The sequence below is a fragment of the Acanthochromis polyacanthus genome, chromosome 1, assembly GCF_021347895.1.
Source record: "Acanthochromis polyacanthus isolate Apoly-LR-REF ecotype Palm Island chromosome 1, KAUST_Apoly_ChrSc, whole genome shotgun sequence".
NCBI classification, from domain to species: domain Eukaryota; kingdom Metazoa; phylum Chordata; class Actinopteri; family Pomacentridae; genus Acanthochromis; species Acanthochromis polyacanthus.
This window is the reverse complement of record NC_067113.1, coordinates 17,000,974-17,025,491: the sequence shown is the minus strand read 5'-3', so window position 1 is coordinate 17,025,491 and position 24,518 is coordinate 17,000,974. Positions and strand designations below refer to the sequence as shown.

Sequence of the window (24,518 nt, the reverse complement as noted above, 5' to 3'; positions counted from 1 at the left end):
TTACGTTGGACGTTCAGTTCACCACATTTTATTCTGAAATGCATGGACATGATCACAAAATACTGAAAAGAAATCAAAACTTTATCACAAAACTTTAAACACAGTATAAAATTGCAGTACGGTTTTTAGCTCAAGCTTTGTTTCCACCATGTCAATATGCTTGAAGCAAAGCATCAATTTCATTCCACAAATTGCAAGTGCAGACGTCTGGTTTATCACAGTCACAAAGAAAAATGTTTCAAGACAATGTAGCTTATGACACATAATAGTAAAATAACTTTTGGATCTCATCTTCCATCCAATACTCACAGAAAGAAACACCTCACAAACAAACAGCATTTTTTGCACGGTACAATACAAGTTTGCCAGAAATACAATAAGAATATGATGACATATTGATTCAGCTACAGTAATTCCAAGAAAACCGACGCTGCATTTCAAAGAAAAAGAAAATATCCTGAGGATGAGGAGTAATAAATTTTCAGAAACATTGTGTACCGTTTCCCATGTAAACACTGACGCTGTTAGCAAGTTAGTTAAGTAGTTAGAATTAAAGAATTAACAGGTTTGTTTTTTGACTGTTGCTTGTAGTTTCACTCATGTATTATAATTCTGACTTTATTTTCCACTGGGATTTTGTACTACAGAAAATGCATAACATGTGAGGTGAAAACAATGATGTAATCTGTATTTATTTATCTGACAAATATGACAATGGCACGCGTGAAAAGGCTTCAATTTATCATCAAGTTACAACTTTGACTTTGCAGAGTCTGACATCAGGACTACACGTATTAGCCCTTCAAAATAAAATAGCATTTGCTAAATGTGCATTGTCAAGACAATACTAAGAGAATTAAAGAGATCTGCATGTGTTGTGATATTTTGGGTGTCAACTTCATTTGGAAAATGGTATTTTTTAAACCAGCTGTGTACGTTACTAGACTGAAATAATTTTACGATGTCCAGATACCACCGTAGACTACAAATACAGTACAATACAAAGTAACCTGTGTTAATCAATGGCAGTGTGTGCACATGAGCATCAATTTGGAGGAAAACTATTTTTATATTTTAGAACTTATGTACAGTGTCATTTATAATAGTACAGTTGTATAATCTTCCATTTCCACACTTTTAGCAGCAGTTAACATACACTACAGCAGACCTACTGATTAATGAGCAACACTATAAGATGCACCAGCCTCTTGATATAATATTTTTGTCTTTCATATCACCTAATACGTAGGATTCAAGTTCATAAAGCCAAGAACATATGATTTACAGCCATTTTCATACACAGTCTTTAAAAAAAAACAAAAAACACTTCATGTCAGTTTGGAGTTGACCACAGGGTTTTGTCCATACCAGTATAGTTTTTCCTCAATCCTTTTCTTTTTCCACTGGCAGAGTAAGAGCATGCGAAAGGTCTTCTGAAAAGTCTTGTTGCAAAGGGCATAGCACATGGGATTGACGGTGCTGTTGACGTAGCACAGCCAGTAGCCCAGATGCCAGAGGGAAAGGGGGATGCAGTCTGAGCAGAAGGTGGAAATCAGCACCATGATGTTATAAGGTGTCCATGTTAGGATGAAGGCCAGCAGGATGGCACTGAGAGTCTGAGCTGCTTTCCTCTCCTTGATCAGCACCATCCTCTTCCTCTTAGTGATCTGGCTTTTCAGCGTAGCGTCTATGGGTTTAGAGGTCGAGGAGGTGGATGGAGCGCTCATGGACTCAGCCGAGGAGAACGTCGAAGAGGCCATTTTAGTGTCTCCGTTTTTGCTTTGGTGCTCCACAGTATCTTTGGCCACAGGTTTAAACTTGTACGAGACACACTTGCTACTCCTCTGAGAGCTGCTTTTGGGTGGCGTCTGAAAGAAACTGTCTTCATCATAGCTGCTGAGCTGCTCGCTCCCGCTGCCCACTCCAATCCTGCTGGCCTCGCAGGCCTGGTTCCTGAAGGACGATGCCTGGAAGCCTCCAGGAGACACTGGCCTGTCCTCGTCGTCTGAGGAGGCATAGCTATTGAAGGTGGTCAGCTGGCCAGCTTTGGACCATTCATCGCTGGTGGTGGCTGCCGATTTGGCAGCATTGCTCCGGCTAGAGGACGACCAGGAGGCCTGGTTTCTGTCATGAGAAGCTGATCTTAGTTTACAGTTAAAACAGGACCTGATGATGGTCTTCTGAGGCTGAGCCACCTCAGAGTCTGTAGGATAGTTAATCCCCTGAAGCTCCGCAAGATCTTTCGTCCTCTTTTCTGTCTCCTTGTAGATTCGACAGTAGAGGATGGTCATGACTGATACAGGGATGTAAAAGGCTGCAATTGCCGTCCCAAAGGTTATTACAGGCTCTGAGAAAAACTGGATCTGGCATTGCCTCTCAGGGACAGTCCTTTTCCCAACAAAGTACTGCCAGCAGAGAATAGGCGGGGCCCACAGAATGAGGGAGACCAGCCAGGCTAAACCAATCATGATCCCAGCTCGTTTGGGAGTCCGTTTGGCCCTGTAGGTCAGAGGCCTGGTGATGGAGAAATATCTGTCGAAGCTGATCACCAGCAGGTTCATGACCGAGGCGTTGCTGGCTACATAGTCCAGAGCCAACCACAGGTCACAGGCGAGGTTCCCCAAGGCCCAGTAGCCCATCAGTATATAAGAGGTGTACAGATTCATGGAGAAAACACCTATGATGAGGTCAGCAGCTGCCAGACTCAGTAGGTAGTAGTTATTCACTGTCTTCAGTTGGCTGTTGACCTTAAAGGAGAGCATTACAAGAACATTCCCCACTATGGTGATGAGGCTGACTATAGCCGACACAGTCGCAATGGTGATCACCTCCCAGAGACTGTGGGTGACCAGCTGCACGTCCATCGTACTGGTATTTACTGTGGCATTCACCATGATTTCTCCTTCCATGGTCCTTATGTTTATTGGCATCCAACCATGACAGGTGTGTTTGGAGTTGTCATTTCCAGGAAGGTCTCCTGGAAAAAAAAGAAAAGTTGTTCTTTATCTCTGCCACAAGATGGCATCAAATCAGCATGTTGGGCATGGAATAGCCACACTTTGACATTTATGGTAAAGATGAAAAATTGTGATAGAATGTATTATTGATGGCTAAATGTAAAACCTCTGTGTGCTACACAATACGGAATAACATTTATAACAAAGAATGACTTTCTCTTTTGATATGGCTTATACTGCAGTTCTAGCAAGTAGTTCAAGCTCACGTGAGCGTATACCCATACGGCCTGTTTTAGGCTATGACTGCAAACATCTGTGGCACATTTCAAAAATCCAGGCCATTACATAATTACATTTCTTGCTCTAATTCTGTGCTGTCATAATACCAGTGCATGAGCTCAGCTTATAGTTCACTAAGACAGCCATTCGTTAAAAAAAATTAATGAAATGATTATTCTAGTTTGTGATGAAACTAAAATTCCCCAACAAACAAGTGATAATTTTTGTTTGTTTGTTTGTTTGTTCTGCTATGCAGTTTCAGAGAGTGAATATTCTGGTCTGGTCATCTGTGTGCTGCAGGTGTTTGCTGGCTTTACAGCAACCTGCCTGCAATTGTATGCAAAATGATGCAAAAAGAACCTAACATATTGTGATGCTTCTTTGTAAATACATGCGTTTAAAAGTATGTAACTGCTTTATTATTTTAAATGTACCAGCTTTGCTATGTGTGTTTATGTTTACAGGAAAAATCACGGAACCATTAATTTTTTTGTGTACACTCACAGTGTAGCATGTTTACTACTCACAGAGAGCCAAACCTACATGCATTGTGCAAAAAGCTTGAAAATGCCCCGTAAAAGGTCATTTCCTATGGTGAATATCAATTTCATGAGCTTTGGGATGAAAACAAATTGCCTGGAGAACGATTAAATCAAAGAGTACTCATGAGAAAGTCATTATATCATTATGAAATGTTGCATCCAATCAGTGACAGCATACATCATACGTAAACATAATGTATCTGTTGATCTGACGTATTCTACAGTAGCATCCATAGAGACTGGTCACGTGAAATTAAGACAGAAATTTAATATAATTTTGTTGTTCTTTCTATTGCTATTTGTATCGACAAAAAATTACCTCCTAATTTCCCACAAGATGTATGTAGAAATGTGGTACTATAAGAAAAAAAATGTAATAGCTCTTTGATATGAGCATTGTCTATCAAGTAAATTAACTTGGGTGTACTATATGGATGCTAATATTGGACATCCAGTCAGTGCTATTTATTGAAAGTGTTTAAAATGACAGATGCAAGATGGGTCGAGGTTTGAGGTTCCTGAAACATCCAAACTAATGTTTCAAACTAACTGGTAGCTTATTTCATGCATTAAATTGTCATTTTCACAGGGATTGCATTAAAATAAGCAAAAAAGCAAACATTTTCTGTGTGGCAAGCTACAAAATTGCTTTGCAATATTCCCACTTCTCTGTCATCACTTTGGCTCAGCCTGCTGCTGGTATGAGCTCAGGAATGGTGAGTGACCCGTGCAGTAGAACGGATCCATCGCTAGCCAGCGCTGTGTTTAATCATCTTTGTTTTCACATCCACCCTCAGTGCAACGGTGCAGGTGTTACTGAGGGGGTAATGTATTCACATAGAACCCCTCCCCAGTTCTCCTGCTCCTGTAGAGGGCAGCAAGAACTCGGCACATATAGAAGCTTACAGTACACATAACCCCTCGCTCTCAGGTGTTAGGTCAGTGGTGTGAATGCACATTTTATTCCTTGATGCTAGACACGACAATAAATAACAAGTTGACATCCATGTCGACCTGGATGTGTGTGTTTGAAATAAGACCACATGTTGGCGTTCATGCTCGTGTGCTGTAACTCTCAGCTTGAAGGTTTTTAATAAATGTGCTGAAGCAACTTTAGATCTCCTTCATTTCAGTACATGTGCAGTCGTGATCATTTCAGACTCATACACATTCATGTAGACTGCAGCATTTGGGCGGGTGGTTACTAGTCTCTGTGTAGCACTGTGCCACTAACACTCCTCTCCCTCAGGAAATATTTCAGCCAACTGGGCACGATGGCGCTGGCATTTACAGCCGTGACACTTCCTCTGCTTAAAATGAGGGAATCACTGTGTTACAGCTCAGTATCTGTGTTCTGTATAAGAGCTCCCAAAACTCTAAAATTTTAGGTTTTCATTCAGAGTTAGTACTTATCATAGAAAATGACCAGTCCAGCAGAGGCATAAATCCACCCTGAGGGATGTGCAGAGCAACAATGAACTCAGGGGCAGAGCACCTCTACAGAGAAAATCCTCCATGTGGGTTGCGGCAATGGAACCTTCAGGCTATCAGCCAAAGCACCGACACACATGTAAGAAGCTTTCCATATCATCCCTTAAGCCCTATGGCTGAAATATGGCCATAGAAAAGTAAGGAAAAGACGACAAATAGCACCATGTTGGGGAAATGGGTTGTCAAACCTACTGCACATACACACATTCACACCCTAGCTGACCGACACTGGCCTTTTCCATTACACACAGACTGGGCTTGTAAGAGTGCCCATATTAATACACAGCTTAGGAAAACATTTTTTGTATACCAAGAGAGCAGAGTCAGCTTCAGAAAACTTAGTGGAAGTTCAGAAAGCTGGCTAAATCTCCTCTATGGTACTAAACAGAGAACTTGAGGTTATTTAATATAAGTCTGGTTCTCTTAAGGGGTGATAATGTTACAGTTCACTCCCCCGTTGGTGCAAAAACAGAAAATTTACTTAAGAAAAAGTAATAAGAAATAAGAACACTTTTTAGTTACTTTCCCTCCATAAGAACTGCTGTTTTTATCCGTCTAAGTCCTTCCATTAGCTATACTCTATCCCGTAGAGTGTCACAGAGGGGCAGGAGTCTATTCCCTTGGATACCCTGGACAGGTACCAGTCTATCACTAGCCTAACACAAAGAGACAAACACCACACACTTACACCTAAGGCAATTTAGAATCATCAATTGCCCCACTATTTTTCTTTGGGGTGCAGCAGGAAAACCCAGAAAGGCTCAGAGACAACATGCAAACTCTACACAGAAAGGCCGATGAGCAGCCACAAACCCAGAACCTCCTTGCTGTGTCGTGACATTGTTACCCTCCCCAATCCATCTCTTAATATCCCAAACTATCTGAAGAAAATTTGCATCCTGAGCTCATGTGGAAGAGTTTTCACTGTCCAAAATTCAGCACTTTGGACATAATCGCAACTCCACACTTGAAAATAACTTCCTCACTTGTTGGCATTCTTTGACGGTGCCAGATTAGCAGGAGTGCCAGTGGCAGCCTGAGGCCCACACAAATAACATTCCAGTTACCGTGGGGGTCCTCCTACGGGACTTGGATTGTCCTTCATCTTGTTATAGAATGGCATTTCATATCACATCACTCAATTCCCCACATCATTACACCGTTCAGCATAAAGGGTGCCATGACTCCACAGGAAAATCCAGAGTTCTTCTTCTCTTAATGGCGCCATAATTTCCAAAGCTAGATGTCCTTTTTCCACCTACAGCACAGAATGTTCTTGCAAAGTCAACGTTCATACTCTACTTTGAAATGGCTGTAGTAGGACACTTTCAATTACGTTGGAAGAAAAGTTGAAAAAATTAGATGGATTACCAACATGTTTTTACAGACTTTGATATTGTCAGTCAACTCCCTGACAGCGCCATCATGAGATGAACAATGGATTTCCATAAAATTTGGCTCCAGGTGCAAAAAGATGACAGTTTGGTCATCTAACACTAGATCCAACACTATTTAGTGTTTCAATTTATCCATGTTAGGGACCAAAAACCTACAGAACTGATATTACCCGTTGGCCTCCACTTTGCTTACTGCTAATTGTTGAAGTTGTTGAAGTTTTTCTGTTGGTACCCTGACTGCTTTTCAATATTCAATATAAATAATGCTCTCTAAAGACATTTACAATTGATTGATGACATCAATGTTAGACTATTAAGCTCTAAAGTTTTAAAAAAACATTTGCAAATGTTGCATTGAGAGTGACCTCCTTTGAAATGATGTAACCTTGTATAACATTACGAGGTTGAGCAACATTCAATAATGTGATACCTCAATAAACATCTTGAGCAAATTGTAGGCAAAATGTTCCACTTTTGTTAATATGCCAAATTGCAGGGATGCAGCAAAGTTTTTAACCAAAAAAATCTAAATCTGAATGCTATTCCTTTGCTATCATGCAACATAATCTGTGTCCCTGACAATATCCCCCAACCATCCTCAGATAGTTGCACTTGTTAAATTCGAACCATATTGGAACATTATTTAAATGGTCTTTGAACATTAAAATGAAGATTAAAATGTACATGAAATCAATATAATGATCTATAATCATGTAGATTAAAATTTACATTATTAAACCCTGTATGAGCTTGTGCTGACTTAATGGACTAAAAAGATTTTTTGGCTGCTTGAGGGCAGCAGAATTAAGTTGCAGTATGAACATAGAATTACCTTTCTGCTGATATGGTGTACTTGTTAGCAAGTAACAGCTATGGATCAACAATATCTTCTATTTCAACTCATGTTTCTGGAAACCTGATTATTTTATTTTAGCTCTGTTTTGGTCTCCACCAATTCCTGAGGGACTCTTAACTGCTTCACCACAGTAAGATCTCAGAGCTTTGATCTGTTTTCTTTGTTGAAAACAGCTGCCAAAAAAAGAAAAGCCCCCATGATGTCACTGTAAACACATTTAGGTCCCCATAACATGACTAATACCTACCTACATGAAACAAATACATACTAAGTCCAGACTTGTTCTACCTCTTGACCTCATGAGGTAGAACAAGTCAAGCTTGCTAATAGCTTCTAAATCGAAGCAGGAAGCGCTTTAATGGTACACTCAGAACTCAGAGTGTGGGGTAAACATGGACTCTGCATCACTATAAATAGTGATTATGGCCTGTTGTGGCCTGTTTTGGGGCTTTTTATAAGTACGGTTTTGTATCAAATGTGACACTGTCTGGTGAAGAAAACAAGGAAAGAGGGGAGTCGGAAAACAGCGATACTGCTTCAGAATGTATGGCATGATTAACATATGTGAGATTTGGTAGTACAGTATACAATCATTAAAATTTTACAGCAGAGGTTCTTATAATGAATAAGTGCCAAACGGGGGTGCATAGAAATCTTGATGCTGCTGCCAAGAAACTCTCCCTCATTACCTATACATCCAGAGTATCAGACTGCCCTCTGAAATATCGTGTTAGCTCAGTATGCATAAGTAATGGTCACTGATCCAGTGATTAAAGGTGCCCAGTTTGAGGGTGAAGACAGGTAGCACAAATCCACACAGGGCCTCCATACTGGGTGCAGAGGTGGGCACGCCAAAGGCTGCAAGTCCTCTGGCAGCTGGCCATCAGTGCTCCTCTGCTGCAGCTCCATACGCTGGCCTTCGCAGCCGTATGTAACCTTTCTTTACATTCTCCTTTGGTTGCTACGCAAACGCTATGCACAGCAAAAAGCAAGAAAGCCAATAGTGTGTGTGCGTGTGTGTGAGGCATGTGCGTACAAAAGGCAAAGAAGATGAAGCAACCTACTGAAGAAGAAGAAGGAGAGTCTAACAGAGAGGCGAGTCAAAGCAAAGAAGGCAAAGGACACCATATGTGTCTGTGTGGTGAGTATGTATGATGTGCAAATCAGCCCAGAGCTGCTTGGCACAATAGTTTGTGCATCCTGTAGTCAGCCCACTGACCCATGCTTAAGAACCCTGCATATGTGATGCTCAGGAAGGGGACCTGAGATATTGCTGGAATCATTTTGTGTGTCAGGCACTGAAGAAGAAAGAAAGAGGGATTACAAATGTTCACATTAAGAGCTGCTTCAAAACATGCAATCTGAAATATTCATCAGTGTTCCAGTGGTATGGCAAAGCAGTGGAATGCAACCGTTGCTGATCAAGCAGACAAAGTGAGGTAAAGGAAAACATGAGAGGTATATTTTGCAATGCCTACCTCTCTTTTTCACACATTCAGTTCTCGACATGTTTCTCCGCTGTGATTTCAATATAAACCGATGAGAAATGATGAATATGACCATTAGATGAATATTATGATCTGCTTATAGACCCCACAGTGGATTTGGCAGCTGCTGAAGGGAATAAAACGCTCAGCGCCTGTAGGAGTTCTGTTTTATGAGCATCAACAACATTTCATTAATGCCCCATCATTTGGATAATGATCTGGGTCTAAACTCATTTGTGCTCCTGTGCAAAGACTTTTCTAAATATAAGGCTGCCTTCGTTTGCGCCTCTGGTTTCTTTAGTGCTGATATTACATTTTCCTGCAAAACAAAAGGTATTGGAGGCTAAGCAGTTCAGGGAACACAGAGCACACAAACACATGGATGACTGGCTCAGGTTTCTATACATTGCGGCTTGACAACTCCAAAGTCAACATTTACGCTTTTTACAAAAACTGTTAATCAGATTTGGCTGGTTAACTAGTCTACAGTAATGATTTTTTCCCCCAAAGCCACTAAACCACTATTGATTTGTGGCAACCATTTCCAGGATTCCAGCACCTTTTTACATCTGTTCCAGCACCTCGCAGGATCCGTGGGGACTGGACGGACTCGTTAAAATCACGCTTCACTGCTTAATCCTTTTCTGTTTTGTCATTTCTAGTTAATCATAGAGAGGAGGGGAAGAGAAGTCTCAGCATTGGAGAGAAAACATCAATTGATTTTCTGAGAGAATTGAAATGACCTCTTTTCAAAAATTAAACTAGAATGTATAAATTTAACATTTTACAACTGTGCTAGTGCAGTTAAAATCATTCTCAGGTATTTTTTTTCTATTGGGTATTTGAAAGATAGCTCTGAAAAAGGAGATATAAGAGCTCAGGGGAGACAGCGTGTGACAGAAATATGATATTGCTTTCATACTGGGTGTACTACTGAGAGATTAAGAGGGTTCATAGAAATTTGTGAGGGATGGATGAAGGTTATAACAGCAGATGTGAAGCTAAGATTAAGACTCACAAGAGACAGAATGAAGGGGAAATAAATATACGACTATGTGAAGAGGCGACATGTTTATTGACTTGCAATCTGTAGAAAACCAGGTTTCTATAAGAATTTTATCAACATTTAATGGTTAGAATGTAAGAATAATACGCGGCTGAATAGATAGGCAAGTAGTCCATTGTATAGTACTTCTCTACACAGTAAGTTTTCCAGAAGAACACATACCCAAACATCTTTTCAGTAGCACATCCTCTGCTGCTTTCATTAAGGTAAAAGGCTACATTAAAAATACATGCTGAGACCTCTCAGACATGCACTTGTGCTCACATGACGTTGTTTCCTCTTAAATCCAGGTCATGCCTTTGTGCATTAATCAAAAAGTACACATTCAATCAGTCATGATTCTCTGGAGACTGTGAAACAAGCCACTGATGTAAAGACAGGAGAAAAGATTAATATACTCACAGTTGACTTTAATCAGATCTCACAGTCGTCTGTATAAGGGAAGACTGTGTCCCCTGGTGAGAGCAAAGTTCATACTTAATCCCTTTGTTTTGCCTGGAGAGCCTTCGGGTCAAGTGCGGCACCGAGGAACAGGATCACAACACAGTTGGAGAGAGGATTGTGGAGAATGACAAATCCTGCTGACTTGACCCTTGCATGCCAAAGGGGTTCGGAGGAAAAGTGTCAGCACAGAGACGGAGGAGAAAGATGATAAAGAGTAGGAGGAGGGTGGACACCAGGAGGCTTTGGTCATCCCTGCTCAAGAGACGGACAGTGCAGCATCACGCTCCCCTCAGCCATCCAAAACAGTCCTCGTTTGTCCAGACGAGAAGCGTATCCTCAAGTTGCAGGGCATCCTTCCTCACTCATTCATACATTAAAGAAGAATCTGCTCTCGAGCCAATTCAAGAGGACAAGAGAGAACTTTTCCTCCCGGTATGAGCTGAGAGGGACGAACAGTGCTGCCTCTCAGTCAAGTTGAAGCAGAATGTCACTGAGAGGCAGCCTGATGCCTGAGCCAAGTAACTGCTGCTGCTGTTGCTGCCGTTGGAACTACTCTGGCTGACAGGCACAGATGTAGCTGACGCTAGCAAGCTGGGAGGAGAAATTCCCATAGGGCTGAATGGTTCATCATGTTTCGGGACAGTGAGCATGCAGCTTAGACCACAGAGTGTGTGAGAGAGCGGGGGGAGGAGAGATGGGAGGAGGTGGCCGGGTGGCTTGGAGGGGTCCGTTTTGGAAGGTGTGGGGGCAGGAGGGAAAAGTGTCAGAAGGCAGCGTGTGTGCGATGGTGGTGTTCAGTCCCACCGGTGGCGCCAAATCCTGTTTTTGTGCGGCTGTATGTGTCACACAAACCATTAATTACCCTCAATGGCTTGCCTTTTGTGTGTGTTTTAGGGGAAAGCTAGAAGTGACAGTGACAGTTATCACCACTCCCGGCTCTCTCAGTGTTTGAGCAGCGTTGAGGCTGAAGCAGTGTGGCTATCGGCAAACTCATCTGCAGAACATAAAACATCACCGCTGCCTTTGTGCTCACATGGGAGAGCACTGACATGGCTGGGCCAGATAAGCAGACCACTGAAGTGACAGATGTTTTTTTCTCTCAGACCTTTGTATGGGTGTGTGCGTGAGTATATTGGGGAATTATTTGCTGGGCATTAGGCGCCTGTCCTGGCCGGGTGGAAAGTCTCCATTGGTTTTAATCCGGTGCTGATCTGCCTCATGAGATCCCATCAAAACACCAGAGAGATAAACTAATAAAATCCGGTTTCTGCCGATGTATGACTTTAAACTGTTGGTATTTTCTGTCATTTATACTATAGCACTGGCTTATATCGAAAAAAAATCCCTGCAGAAGACCGAATCGGTCCTATGCTGTAGATTTGCATCAGTGCTGTTGATGTGGCCACACCCTTTAAAGTCTAATAAACTGGACCCACCTAGGAATGTACTGTAGGTGGAATAAAAAGCAAAATTTTATCTACATGCAGTTTTAACTGGTCTGATTTATTCGGCTGAACCCAATTTGCTTGTGAACTAAGTGGAACTAACAGAAATGTGTGCAAAGAATATTCTTACAGCAGGTTTGTAAATTCAAGACAAAACATAGAAGCGGTAAATAAAAGACAGATGCAAATAAAAATGAATAATAAATGAATATGGAGCCATGCAGTGATAGTAACATCCAATGTGCTGTGATAAGATGACCTCTGTGCTAACGCTGTGCCCTGCACAGCAGCACAGGCTGGTTATAATAGACAGACGACCCTCCCCCTCTATATTTCATATTGACATTTGTCATAATGCAGCTCTCATGCTGAAAATGATTTTGCTACTGGAACAGAGCTGTATCTCGGCTGCATGATTGATGCGTTTCATGAAAATCCCACCACGTCTGTTCCACACACACACACCCGCCCCTCCACCTTCCGCCCTGCCTGACAGTCCCATCTAATGCCATTTCCAGGCAACTGGCCAAAGGACAGACACCTGGCTCATCATAACCGCCGAATCGCTGACCTGCACAAAGTTTACAGTGCAGCCATATTTTCTTATGTCACAGATTCACACATTAACATACACGCAGGCTCAAAAAATTCCGCATGTTATTGAAGTTCCTTTATATTGATTATTTTTTGCAATGTACCTTATTGATCAAATCACAAAAGTCTATTAGAAATAATTGCAGATGTATGCATTGTTAGCTTTTTAATTATATACGCAACTGAAACTTCATTAAGATCAATGAAGTGTGCGACCTTTAACACTCCAGCCAAAATATAATGGCTTTCTTATACAACCCACTGAGCCATACATCTTCTTGACTCTGATCTGCCTAATGATAACTAATGGGAGCAGATGTCAGGAAAGCAGTGGAGGAAGCATTCTACCATCCAGGCATCCTCCTCTCCTCTTCATCATCTGCATCCTAAAGGCTTGGCTGTTTTTCCACAGGTCACTGTCTGATCCCTGCGTGCCTGAGAGAGAGACGAGATGGGGGAGGACATCAACAAAGCCGGAGATGGATTGCATCTGTCCACAGTCCACAGGGGCTTTCTTATCTCCTGACCCAATTGTGCACCCATATGCTGGCAAAACAAAAAAAAGATCCACCTTTGCAAGGTGCAATTCTAATATCTTCTTGTCTTTCTCTCTGTTTAAGTGTTTGTGCGTGAAGTTACAGACTGCTCTTGCACTGCATTGTGTTAAATGAGCTTCATTTAGCTGAATACTCGCTGCTGTCGATTTGTTTCTACCCAAATTAGAGATTAGCCTCCCTCCCTCTAAAGATCCAGCAGAATAACTTGAAATGATTAATAGCTCACTTTGGAGCCTCCTTTAATCTAGTTGATCCCTGGCATAGGCGTCTCTCTACGCTGGCTGGAAGAATCGACTCTTCTGATGTCCTTTTCCCTGCCAGGCTTTGATGTGCAACAAATGTTTATCTGCCGTCGGGCCTCCCTATTCGGTTTTTTCCTTTCCTCCCTCTGGCCCCAAGCAACAACTCCTTTTGACATAATGATTTGCCAATACCTTGCGCTGTTTCAGTGGATTTACAAGTCCCCCTGCTGTGGGGCTCGCTTTTATCCCCGAGTAGAAAAGACCAGCTTTCTTGCAGCTCTTAAGATACAAAGGCTTTTCCTTTTTTGAAGCAGTTAGCTGCACAAATACGTTGTTTAAGACCTTAAGATAAAGGTGTGATTTTTAACAAATTATTACATGTTTGATCAAAACTATAGACACCTCAATGCTCACCAGAAGCAGTTTCTAAAAGAAGCACCTTTGACAAACCACCTCCTCTGTGTACCAATCAGACAGGGCTGGGTGGCACATGAGCTCTGCCTCCATACAATGCAACTTTAATGTTGCCCTGACAGAGGAGATTAGGTGGTAGGCAGCTCTGATTGAGCTGTTATTGTGGACCTGTGGTTTCTACTCCTTTAAGGACATCCAACACCGACTCTTCAGACTCTCCTGCGTCAACAACAATGACCTTGTTCGGATGAGTCCTGGACTAGCCTTTGCACGTGTGAGAGTATGTTGTGAAAGGAGCAACTACTAGCTCTGTAAAGCAGGTAAAGGTTTAGGTTGCAGTCCACAAATTACAGTGGAATTATTTATGTCTTGTCATATTATTAGATCTCAGAAACCGGTTCAGATCAAAGAAACCAAATATAGACAGCATATCACTTCATTTACATTAGGTTTAATGGAATGCTGTGATGAATTATTCATCACACAACAATGACATGTCCATTTTATGTCAATGTTGTATAAAAACATACAGTTTAGACTAATAATGACAGGTCACTTAACAGCTATTTACCGCTAAGTTACAGTGCACCTCCATCGGTCTTTTTCTATTTGCTGTCAAATGTGAAATGTTACAGTGTTGGATGTCCATATGAAATCTGTCCAAAGTTTGAAGTGATGTTGTAAATTTAGGTTCAAGCAAAGCCTAAGAGCCAAAAACATCTTCAGATGACTTTGAATACCTGGTATAAATCTTTTTCTACTGTCGCCAGCTTATCACGGATTTATTTATACAGTTATCTGCTCCGAGAACAGCATGTCCACACAGTCAAGCTACAATCTTCTTGGTGAATGTGTTCATGCCCTCTCACAAAACAATGCACTAAAGTAGCATTAGAGGCATTTCATTTATTTCTGAAGCCATTTCACAACAGCAGAATAACATCACATTATATTTGATTGTTGGCATCAGTTGGCTTCTATCACATTTCCCCCACGTGCATTTGTTTCAGCTTGAATTATACTTGCTGCATCCACACATATGTGAGGGTTCACTAAGGTGTCCAAGGCTCTGTGCAGATGTTGGGGACCTTCCAGTTTTTTGCTACCAGTCTGCTACAATACCACCAACTGCACATGCACTGGAAAACTAAAGTATGCCATTTTGATTCAATTCACAGTATGTATGCATGGAAAACACCAATCTTCTGCACATGTATGTCACCTGAGTGGACTCCAAGTAGACTAATAAGAACTAAAGATCTGTGGTTTCTGCAGCTGTTTTTGGTCGCACCTACAAGAAACCACAACCAGGCCCTAATTATATAACATTTTTCATATACAACTTGTAACTGAGATTGTAAACTCACTTGAGACGCAATGAGCTGGAAATGACCAGATTATTTACCAGATAATTACATTCTGCTGTAATCTGTTGCTGTGGGCTGTCCACTCTCAAATGTAGACCGCATTCAGATTTTAAAATTTACAAATGGATTTAAGAAGTTTCTAATCAACAATTAGAAATTTGTTCACTTATTAGTCTTAGGAACTTGCTTTTTGAGCTTCTGCACTGGCAAAAAGATGATAAAGTGCTCACAAACAACAGCTTCCGCAAACCCACCAATCAGAAGAAAGACGACTTTTCAGAAGGAGGTCTTAAAGGGTGCTGAGCTAACACTGCTTATTTCAGGCAGACGCTAAACAGACAGGCTTCATAAACTGTCCGTATGAGATAAATAGAACTGCTAATCATGCAAAGCTACTCTACTGGAGTCCCAGAAGAAAAACAAAGAGCTAAACATGAGCGTAATATGTTTGTTTTAATGCAGTTTAAGAATAGCATAGCCGAATGTAAAAAAAAAAAAAAAAAACGGTTCCTTCACTCTTTTCCGCTAACAATGCTGTTAATTACATTTCCATTTACCACGTAGCACCAGAATATGACAGCATGAATAAAACATTTCCTTGTTCACTCAGTACAGTGTCGTAGTCATGAATAGTGCATGACAACTGTAGTGTATTGTATGTTCAAGAGGGTAATTGCACATTTTGGGAAACGGGATTATGCTTTAAACAAACATTCCCATGAATGACAGTACCAGTCAAAAGTTCAGAAACACCTTCTCATTAAAACCATTTCAAACTGCCTGATGAAGCTCACTGACAAAATGCCAAGAGCGTGCAAAGCAGTAATCAAAGCAAAGGGTGGCTATTTTGAAGAATCTAAAAAATAAACCATGTTTTGACTTGTGTCACACTTTTCTTTTACTACTTAATTTCATATGTGTTCATTCATAGTTTTGATGCCTTCAGTGAGAATTTACAATGTAAATAGTCATGAAAATAAAGAAAAAAACATTCAATTATTGACTGGTAGTGTAGGCTGGAAGACTGAAAACTTTCTTACATATGTCTCTCAATGGGAAGCTAAAACAAGAAGCTCCATTGCTTAGCATAGCAGAAAGTCTAATAATAAGAGGAAAGTGCTCACTGAAGTTAACACAGTTAGCCTACCGGCACCAATATAGCTCACTAATTAACTTGCTATATGCTGTTTATTTAATCTATGCAAAGAAAAGTGTAAAAGTATAAAAATGACGCTCTGACATGTTATGTGGGGTTGTGTGAGGGGCTTTTGCTTAACCAGGCCCAATGATTTCCAGGAATTTTGTCATCTTCGTGAGATTGTAAGGCAATTCATTAATTAGTGAGTTTCACAGGAAATAGTAGATCAGTATAATAAACAAGCCCAGAGATTTACTGCACAGATATAAATGTGGAGTCAATCTTTAGACTGAACTCAAAGCAAAATTCTTTGAAACTGTCACACTGCCATGAATATAACAATCTCTGATGGTAGTCATGTAATGAACGCTGGATAGCACTAAATGTTCTACACTTAGCGCTGCATAGTTACAGTGTATCCAGAGCAGTGCACTTTTCAAACATAATTACAAAGTAAGGATCTAGTGTGTGGGCTGTATTGTGTTATTTGTGTATTTTTAGGCATCACACTGCTTAGAAATGACCACTGAAGTGTAACTAGCAAGAAGCATGTATATAGAGAATATTATATTTGTTTGCGAGAACATCTGTGGCTCTGAATGAGTGTAGAATAACATGTTATGTGTTAATTCCTGCAAACACACAGGAACATAATGTAATAACGCAGCATAATTAGACTTTTTCCACCTCTGTCACGCCACTGGCTCACTGACTCGCCGTTGTCTTTGTGCGTGCAGGTGTGTGATATGTGAATGCGCTCATGTGCATTCTGACTCAGATGCTGTTTGGTACACTGTGTACAAGATGTCCAGACTCCCCCTCTATCAGGGCATCCATTCAGCGTCCGTCTGAATTATTGGCCACCAAAAAAAAAAGGGTGTCAAGGCTTCAAATGTGCTCGGCCAGCGCCTCAGAGAATCTTATCAGCAGCAGCCAAATTTCCAATGTAGGAAGAGAAAAGAAAAATGGAACACCTTTACAACATGGCTAACCCCAACTGGGCCATACAAAGGGAAAAAAAGAGAGACAGAGAAGAGATGGAAAATTGATAAAGGCTATTCAATATCAGATTTCTCAGCCTCTGTTTGTCTGTCTGGGCATTGCCCTGCTCTCATGTTGAGCTGTCTGTGTCTTTTTAATTACTGTAATTTAGGACCGCCTGCTGGATGCCTCCATCTGCCTCTCTCTGAGGCAAGACGTCCAGAAAGCCCCAGAAAGAAAAGTGATCCAACCTTCTTAACAGCACTGAAATACAGTCATCGTGTTAATAATTATTCTCTGCGGACGAGGAGAAGTCCAGCTATGGCTTTTAATCTTCTTTTTAAAGCTGATTCTTTAAAGAATCTTACATTTCAACCCAGTAACTCTAGATTGTAAAGCTTGTTTCTCACCCCTGGTAAGATGAGTTCTTGTCGTCATCCTCAGGACATTGTTCTAATGTACTTAATTCACATGCAACGTTAGCCCGAATAGGACGGCTGATTCCTCATGCAATATCCTGAGGTATATGTTTCAGTGAAGCATGCCATGCTGGATGAATGCGCTCGGTGTGAATGTGGAAATTCTACGAGCCACGGTTTCTGGTCATACTGCTGATGAGAGATGATGGTTCTCTCCTGCAAGGGAAAGTTTTGTAATCATGCACTCTGTTCAGTCAATGATGGAAAAAAAATACAAAATGTTGATCATTAAAATAAATTTGTGGACTTTATTGATCAGCGTAGGCATCCTTTCATTTAGTCATCTTTGCTGTCTGCTTGCAGTTTCAAACACAACAAACACAACTGGGAACTTCTGTTTATTGTCGTCATTGTAATCCAGTATCTTTGAATTCATCTTAGTAATATCTCACATTCCCATATTATAGCATACCTTTATCTTATATCTCCTCATATTGTACGACTGTGTGGCACCTTGCCATATCAATAAATCAATATACAATGTGTTCAGACTTATAGCAAGTATATATTTATTTCATTTTATGTTTAAGTTAATGTCTGCGGTTATTTCATTTCTTATCCTGAGTGTCTTTCTGTTGTTTGTTTGGTGGTTTACAGTGACTTGAGCAGTGTATCATTGCAGGTTCCCTTGGGCTTAATAAAGCACCCTGTCAGTATTTATTAAAGGAATCATTTGACAATTTTGGGTAATATTCTAAGTTGCTGTCTTGCCAGTAGGAGCCTACGGGAGTCATTTGGTGTTAAATATGAAGCTACAGCCATTGTCTGATTAGTTTAACTTATCATAAGGACTGGCCTCCTGCCTGTAGCTTTATATACAAGAGGCATATTCATTTTTTCATTTATCTTCTTACAGGAAAGCTATCCTGGTCCTGTCTATACTTCAGCAACAAGTAGATTGTACTTGCCTGCAGTAGCCTTCGCACTCTGGGTGTTACACCAGCTTCCTGTTGCTTTTATGACCATCATTTTAATGATGCTCAGAAAGAAATGAAAAACTGACAGGGACACCTATGAAGAAGAAGATGAAACGTGCTTCAAAATTTCCTATGATGTTCTGTCTGATTTCTACTCTTTCAGATTTGAGGTTTTATGTAACACAATACACTTTCTTCTCTGTCTTTTTCACCGCTGGAAACCCAAACTGCAATTTCTCACTAAAACTTCAATCTGCTGATGGTAAAATCCAACATCATCTCCGCTCCTCAGTAGCAGCAGCACATCTTCTAACCCAGCTGCAAACACAACTAGGTGCTCTTATTTTGGAGATTTTTTCAAGCTTGTTTCAGTCACTTTTTTGCTCCACTACAGTATAATCATACCAACTTGCACTCAAAACAAACACAAATGGTCCGCCAGTGTTTTTTGATTAAAATTATATAAATTAATTCTTCAAAGATGAAACCCATCTTAACTCTGCAGTAAGAGGACACAGATCACATCAAAGCGCTTCTTCATTCGCTTCTTGTTGCTAAATCAAAGACCTCTGTTCAACAAAGAGAACCTTTCACACAACAGTTTCAGCTTTCTCATAGATTTAACTTGTGTATGTGGCCTAAAAGACACTATTAGATCTTGCTACCAAAAACAGCCTGACCCAGTTTTCACAACTGACACAGAGTCTTCTGCCTCCAGCAATGAGAACGGCTGCTGACCTGCAGGCCTAGTTCAGCACAGAGAGCTTTAAAATCACTCTGATGCTCCTACACAGTCATTCGCAGCAAAAAATGTGTTTATATTGTCTAACCGATATGTGAGGAGCGAGGAAGAGTCGTGTTATGTTTGTGTCAGAGGCAGAGAAGAGGGGGGAGATAGTTTGGCTTCATGGATGAGTGACTTTGTTCCATTAACCTGTGATTATTCTTCTTTTGACACCACTGTTCTGACAGAAAAGAGGGATGCTCAGAGGACCGTCTCTTACCTGTGCACCAGCGCTGATGGACTGCAGCGGTGACGGCAAGGAAGAGTCAGACGAAGGGCAGGCAGGAAGTGCATCACAAACTGGTGTCAGCATTAGAATGTGCAAGAAACTTAACAAGTCAAAGGATGGCTAGGAATGTGTTTACTTCAAGAGGTGTTATGAACTAACATAACCAGAAAACTCCATGCCGGTAGATGCTCTTTATGCTAATTTGAATGACAAATTTCCACACTCTATGAGGCATCATTACCTTGCTCCCTCTGATATCAGTCTACCCCCTGACTACTGGGAACTCTTTGCAACTGTGGCATTGTGCTGTGTGATAAAACTGCACCTTTCAGAGTGGCCTTTTATTGTGGGCAGTCTAAGGCACACCTGTGCACTAATCATGGTGTCTAATCAGCATCTTGATATGGCACACCTGTGAGGTGGGATGGATTATCTCAGCAAAGGAGAAGTGCTCACTATCACAGATTTAGACAGATTTGTCAACAATATTTGAGAGAAATGGTGATATTGTGTATGTGGAAAAAGTTTTAGATCTTTGAGTTCATCTCATAAAAAATGGGAGCAAAAACAAAAGTGTTGCGTTTATATTTTTGTTGAGTTTTTTAGTCAGGCGTAAAGACCTACATCACAAACACCATTTCCAGATGTACTTTGGTGCTTAAGAATTAATCCATTAGTGTTGCACCTCAGAAAAAAAACATCCCATACAGTAACTTGTAAGAGTGCAAGACTCTAAGTGCACCACCTGCAGCCATTTGAAATGGAATTTCTTAGTAAATGCACCTCTGTAAAAAGTTTCATGTCAAATTACTGCAGTGGATTTGAGCCAGGTTTGCTATTTGCTGACAGCATCGAGGAACCTCCTGTTGTTTCAAACTGAGTGCCAGATCATTTTAATAAGAGGCCATTTCACAGTGAGATATTTTTCAGTGGACATTCATCCCGTGTGTGCGGATGTATACTGAGGCTCATTGTGCTGACGCATGCATCGCCCCACAGTGTACTGACCTGCAGCATTGTTAAAACAAATATTTTGTTCCAGATCCAGAGCTCTTCTCCTCATTGAATTCCCAAAGATTGCTTGTTTTGACCTCGTAAACTCTTGCTTTCCCCTGTCATGAGAATTTTTATGTTTGAGAGTGGCTAATATTTTGAAGAAATAAAGAATCAGATCCATTTTAACTCCATGCAGCTGGGAATTAATTCTCAGAGGTCTCCTTTATAAGAATATGCAAAGAGGAGAACAGCAGCTAACTTTATCAAAGAAGGAATTCTGCTCCTTATTTTCCCTTCCTGTTGAAACTATATGCTAATATGTGTTTTGAAACTAAACAGGCATTCAACAAAATATTCAAAAGTCACTGTTTTTTGGCAGAACTATACTTTAAATATGCAATATTTATATATTTGGTTGTAGAGTAGCCTAAATTCAGCACACATATGGTTTGCAGACCCAATCAAAGAGAATGACTCCCAGAATGAGCGAACACAACTAATCTTGGGTTTAAATCATAAGATTGTATGTTGAAAATGCAAATGAATTAATTTTGGCGTGTACGTTACTATGAGTGAAGCTATGTAATAACTGCAGACACACTTGATGCTGCAAATACAGTATAGCACTGTGGACCGGGGGAGTTTTCTGTATTTGCTAGCTACAAAGAGGTATCCTGGAGTGGTTCATGCTCCTTGTTTATGCTTCACCTGAGAGGCAAGTATGCCTCCACTCACTCCACTTAGCTCAAAGGCGTAGAGTCACATTCAGAGCAGAAGCAATCAGCGGAATACTTGTGCTGAATACCCAAATCACAAACCATAAGGAGGCTTTTCACAACACTGCAGCCCTCAAGACTCCCATCATCACGTTCGCTACTCACAGCCTCTTTGGCTCACCAGATCCCAGACATTTTTGCAAAGAAATGGAGACAAATTAGCAAATTAAGTGACATCTTCATAAAGGTTTGAAAGACTTGACCAACTTAAGCACGAACACCAAGCAACAATATGACCAAAAGAAAGCCGTCAGAAACAGCGTTGTATGTTAATCCGCTGTGACTCATCTGCATGAGAACAAAAGAATATGTTTTGTGTTGTGCGTGGTGACTCACCCACTTTTTTTCCCGCCTCCTCTTCTTCTTTCTGTCACTTTCATTCTTTATCTTTCTCTCTCTCTCTCCATATCTCTGTCCACATTCCTTGGAAAGCATTTCATGCCTGAGCAAAGTGCATCTGTTTATCCTCATCCATACCTCATTGCTCTCCTCATGGCCTGAGGATCTCTGAGAAGCTCTGAATTATTCTAGTGACGGATGGACAGAAGCTCAGCTCAGTTCACCCTGATGCACGTGGGGAGCCATGTATTGATGTTTACACATTTCAATCCACCACAGATCACATTTCATAGTAAAAGTACAGGAAACTTGAAATTTTGACCTCCCTGCAACCCCAAGGCCTTGAATTTCCTGCTGCACATTGCAACAAGGTTTTCACAGTTAAATATGTACATGGAGAGATGGCAGAAAAACACATACACACTCTGAAAGCCATAAAACACGGGTCTGACTCGTCTCTCACACTCTTGTCTGTACATATGACGGCTCACGCCTGACATTTGCTGTCCAGCGGTGGTAGAGAGGAGCTGTCAGATCGCATCTCATCGGCTTCCTGTCACACTCACACAGCATCAATGCCCCGGTGACTCCAACCAGCTCAATGACAAAACGCCCGCAGAAGCAGGACAAGAAGAATAATTCTTTAATGGCTCAGTCAAGAGTCAGAGAATCTTTGCTTCAAGTTTCGAATGACCAGTTTGGAATTCTAGCCATGTACCACACTGTCTGATTGATTGATACAACAGAAAGAGAAAAATTGTCCTGACACCAAACCTCTACATTCTTATTATGCTTCTAAATTCGTGGCTATGTTGCATCACCTGGTCCTTTCATACCTTTCATAGCAACCCTGTTTTATAAAATACTCGTACGATTTAGTAATATTGCCATTGTGCTCGTGTAGTCTGGCATTTAGAAAAAGAAAGATACTCTTATCACAGGTTCTTTTCTTTAGCAACAGCTATCCTCTGCTCTTCAGTTTAAAGATGAAATGAGGCTTCTTGCATTCAGAAAATACCATTCAATTAAAAATGTGATTTATAGTCTTAAATAGCCACATCCAGGAATTAGGAAATCTAATTTTGTGATTAGTGATCAGAAAAGCAGACTTTGTTCTTCTTCATACAAGATGCATTTTGGCCACAAACATAACACTGGCTCAGCCAAACTGTAGGAGTATTAGAGACATAGAGACCTTGAGCTGGGCAGATAACTGAAAAAACACAAGTCGGTTTGTAAATTAGACATTTTGTATGCCCTTCCAGCATAATAAAAAAATAATAATCTTACACCTTCTCAATAGTCTACTAATGGCCTTACTGCTACATGTAAATCTTATCGACCAATTAAAGGCTGTGCTGATTATGTGCTTGGTGCAGCAGGTAAGCAGCTGCAGATAAACTTTGGCTGTTTTTCTGGAGATAATGATGTGATTGACCTCGATTGTTTATGCTGTGGAAGAAATGCTGAGCATTCTTCAATGCCGTGACATTAATGAAGGGTTTCTGAGTTATTCCTCTGCCTCTTTGGGATTAAATACATAAAGTTTCATGCTCTGAAACGCTGCATCTAATGATATTTATGTCCTTAGTGGCGTGTCCCACCATTTGGAAACCATCTTATTAAAATTCTTTCAGGCTAAGAAGACCAGGTTCTTATTTAAATGCTCACTGAGAGTCATGAGCGCAATTTCAACAACATAACCTGATCATGAAAACTTCATGTAGAGGCTCAAAGTCAGATCTGGTTTTTTAAAATATTTTTCTTAAAAACTGAAAAAGTTTCATTTCTTTCCTCCAAAATGCACTGCAAAAATTAACTCTCTAAATATAAATAATAAATACTTGTTTTGAGATGATTCAGACTATAAACGAGTGAAATTATCTGTCAGTGCAGTAAGATAATTACACTTAAGATTTCTTGAAATAAGAAAAAATATCTTGGCTTTTGAAAAGGCAAAAATACCTTAAAATAAGTAGTGAAACACTCATTCCAAGAACCATATTATTAAAATAAACTCAAAACTAGTTTGTCAATTTTCTGTGACGGCTTGTTTCTTACGCAAGTGAAAATATCTTAAAACCACAGCAACTAAACAAGATTATTATTCCTCATTCAAGAGTTATTAGCTTTTCTAGCTCACAATGAGACAAAGCACATATGATAAATGAAACCATACAGAATTGGCAGTGGAAATAACATTTATTTGAATTATTTCTCAATTATTGCTTAATACATACAGTGCTAGCAAAGATTACTTTTTGCTTCTCAAAACATAAAGAACTGTTTGAAACATTTCAACGTGAACATAAAATGTGTATAACATTAAACATTTACAACATACACAGAAGCTTGAAAATAATCTGGAGGTAATTCAAGCAACACGGTACATTACTCTGTTCATCATCATTTAACTGGTAAATTTGCCTTTATCTTACAGAACAGTGGTACAGCTGTGCATTATTTTTGTATGGCTCCCAGCAGTACGAACATGTTTTTAACTGTAATCATCTGTCACTAACATTTAAAGCTGCTCACTCTTACTTTATATGGCAGAACATTTGGGGCATAGGTTTGCAACAACATCAGCAACAAGGCATTTACCCCCAGCCTGAACAGCTCTACTTTTGTGGGGACTTCACATTCAGCATCCTCTTCTGAAGATAACTGCACATGCTCACCTGTGGTGAAGCACAGTAAAAGTGAAAATGCAAAGTGTCTACGAAAATATGGCAAAAATT

At 40.5% G+C, this 24,518-nt stretch overlaps 1 protein-coding gene across 1 annotated transcript; it reads right to left on the bottom strand.

Annotated features, from left to right (window-relative positions):
* Positions 1-12: 12 nt before the first annotated feature.
* chrm5a (cholinergic receptor, muscarinic 5a) lies at positions 13-11,296 on the bottom strand. The gene is made up of 2 exons (XM_022221379.2): positions 10,478-11,296; positions 13-2,977 (listed from the first exon to the last, which is right to left on the bottom strand). Exon 2 carries the CDS (start codon positions 2,928-2,930, stop codon positions 1,329-1,331), a length of 1,602 nt encoding a protein of 533 aa, XP_022077071.1. The 5' UTR covers positions 2,931-2,977; positions 10,478-11,296; the 3' UTR covers positions 13-1,328.
* Between the last annotated feature and the right edge of the window lie 13,222 nt (positions 11,297-24,518).

What these genes read in the sequence shown, in the direction of transcription:
- chrm5a (XM_022221379.2), bottom strand. Translation starts at nt 2,930, where the DNA reads ATGCCAATAAACATAAGGACCATGGAAGGAGAAATCATGGTGAATGCC.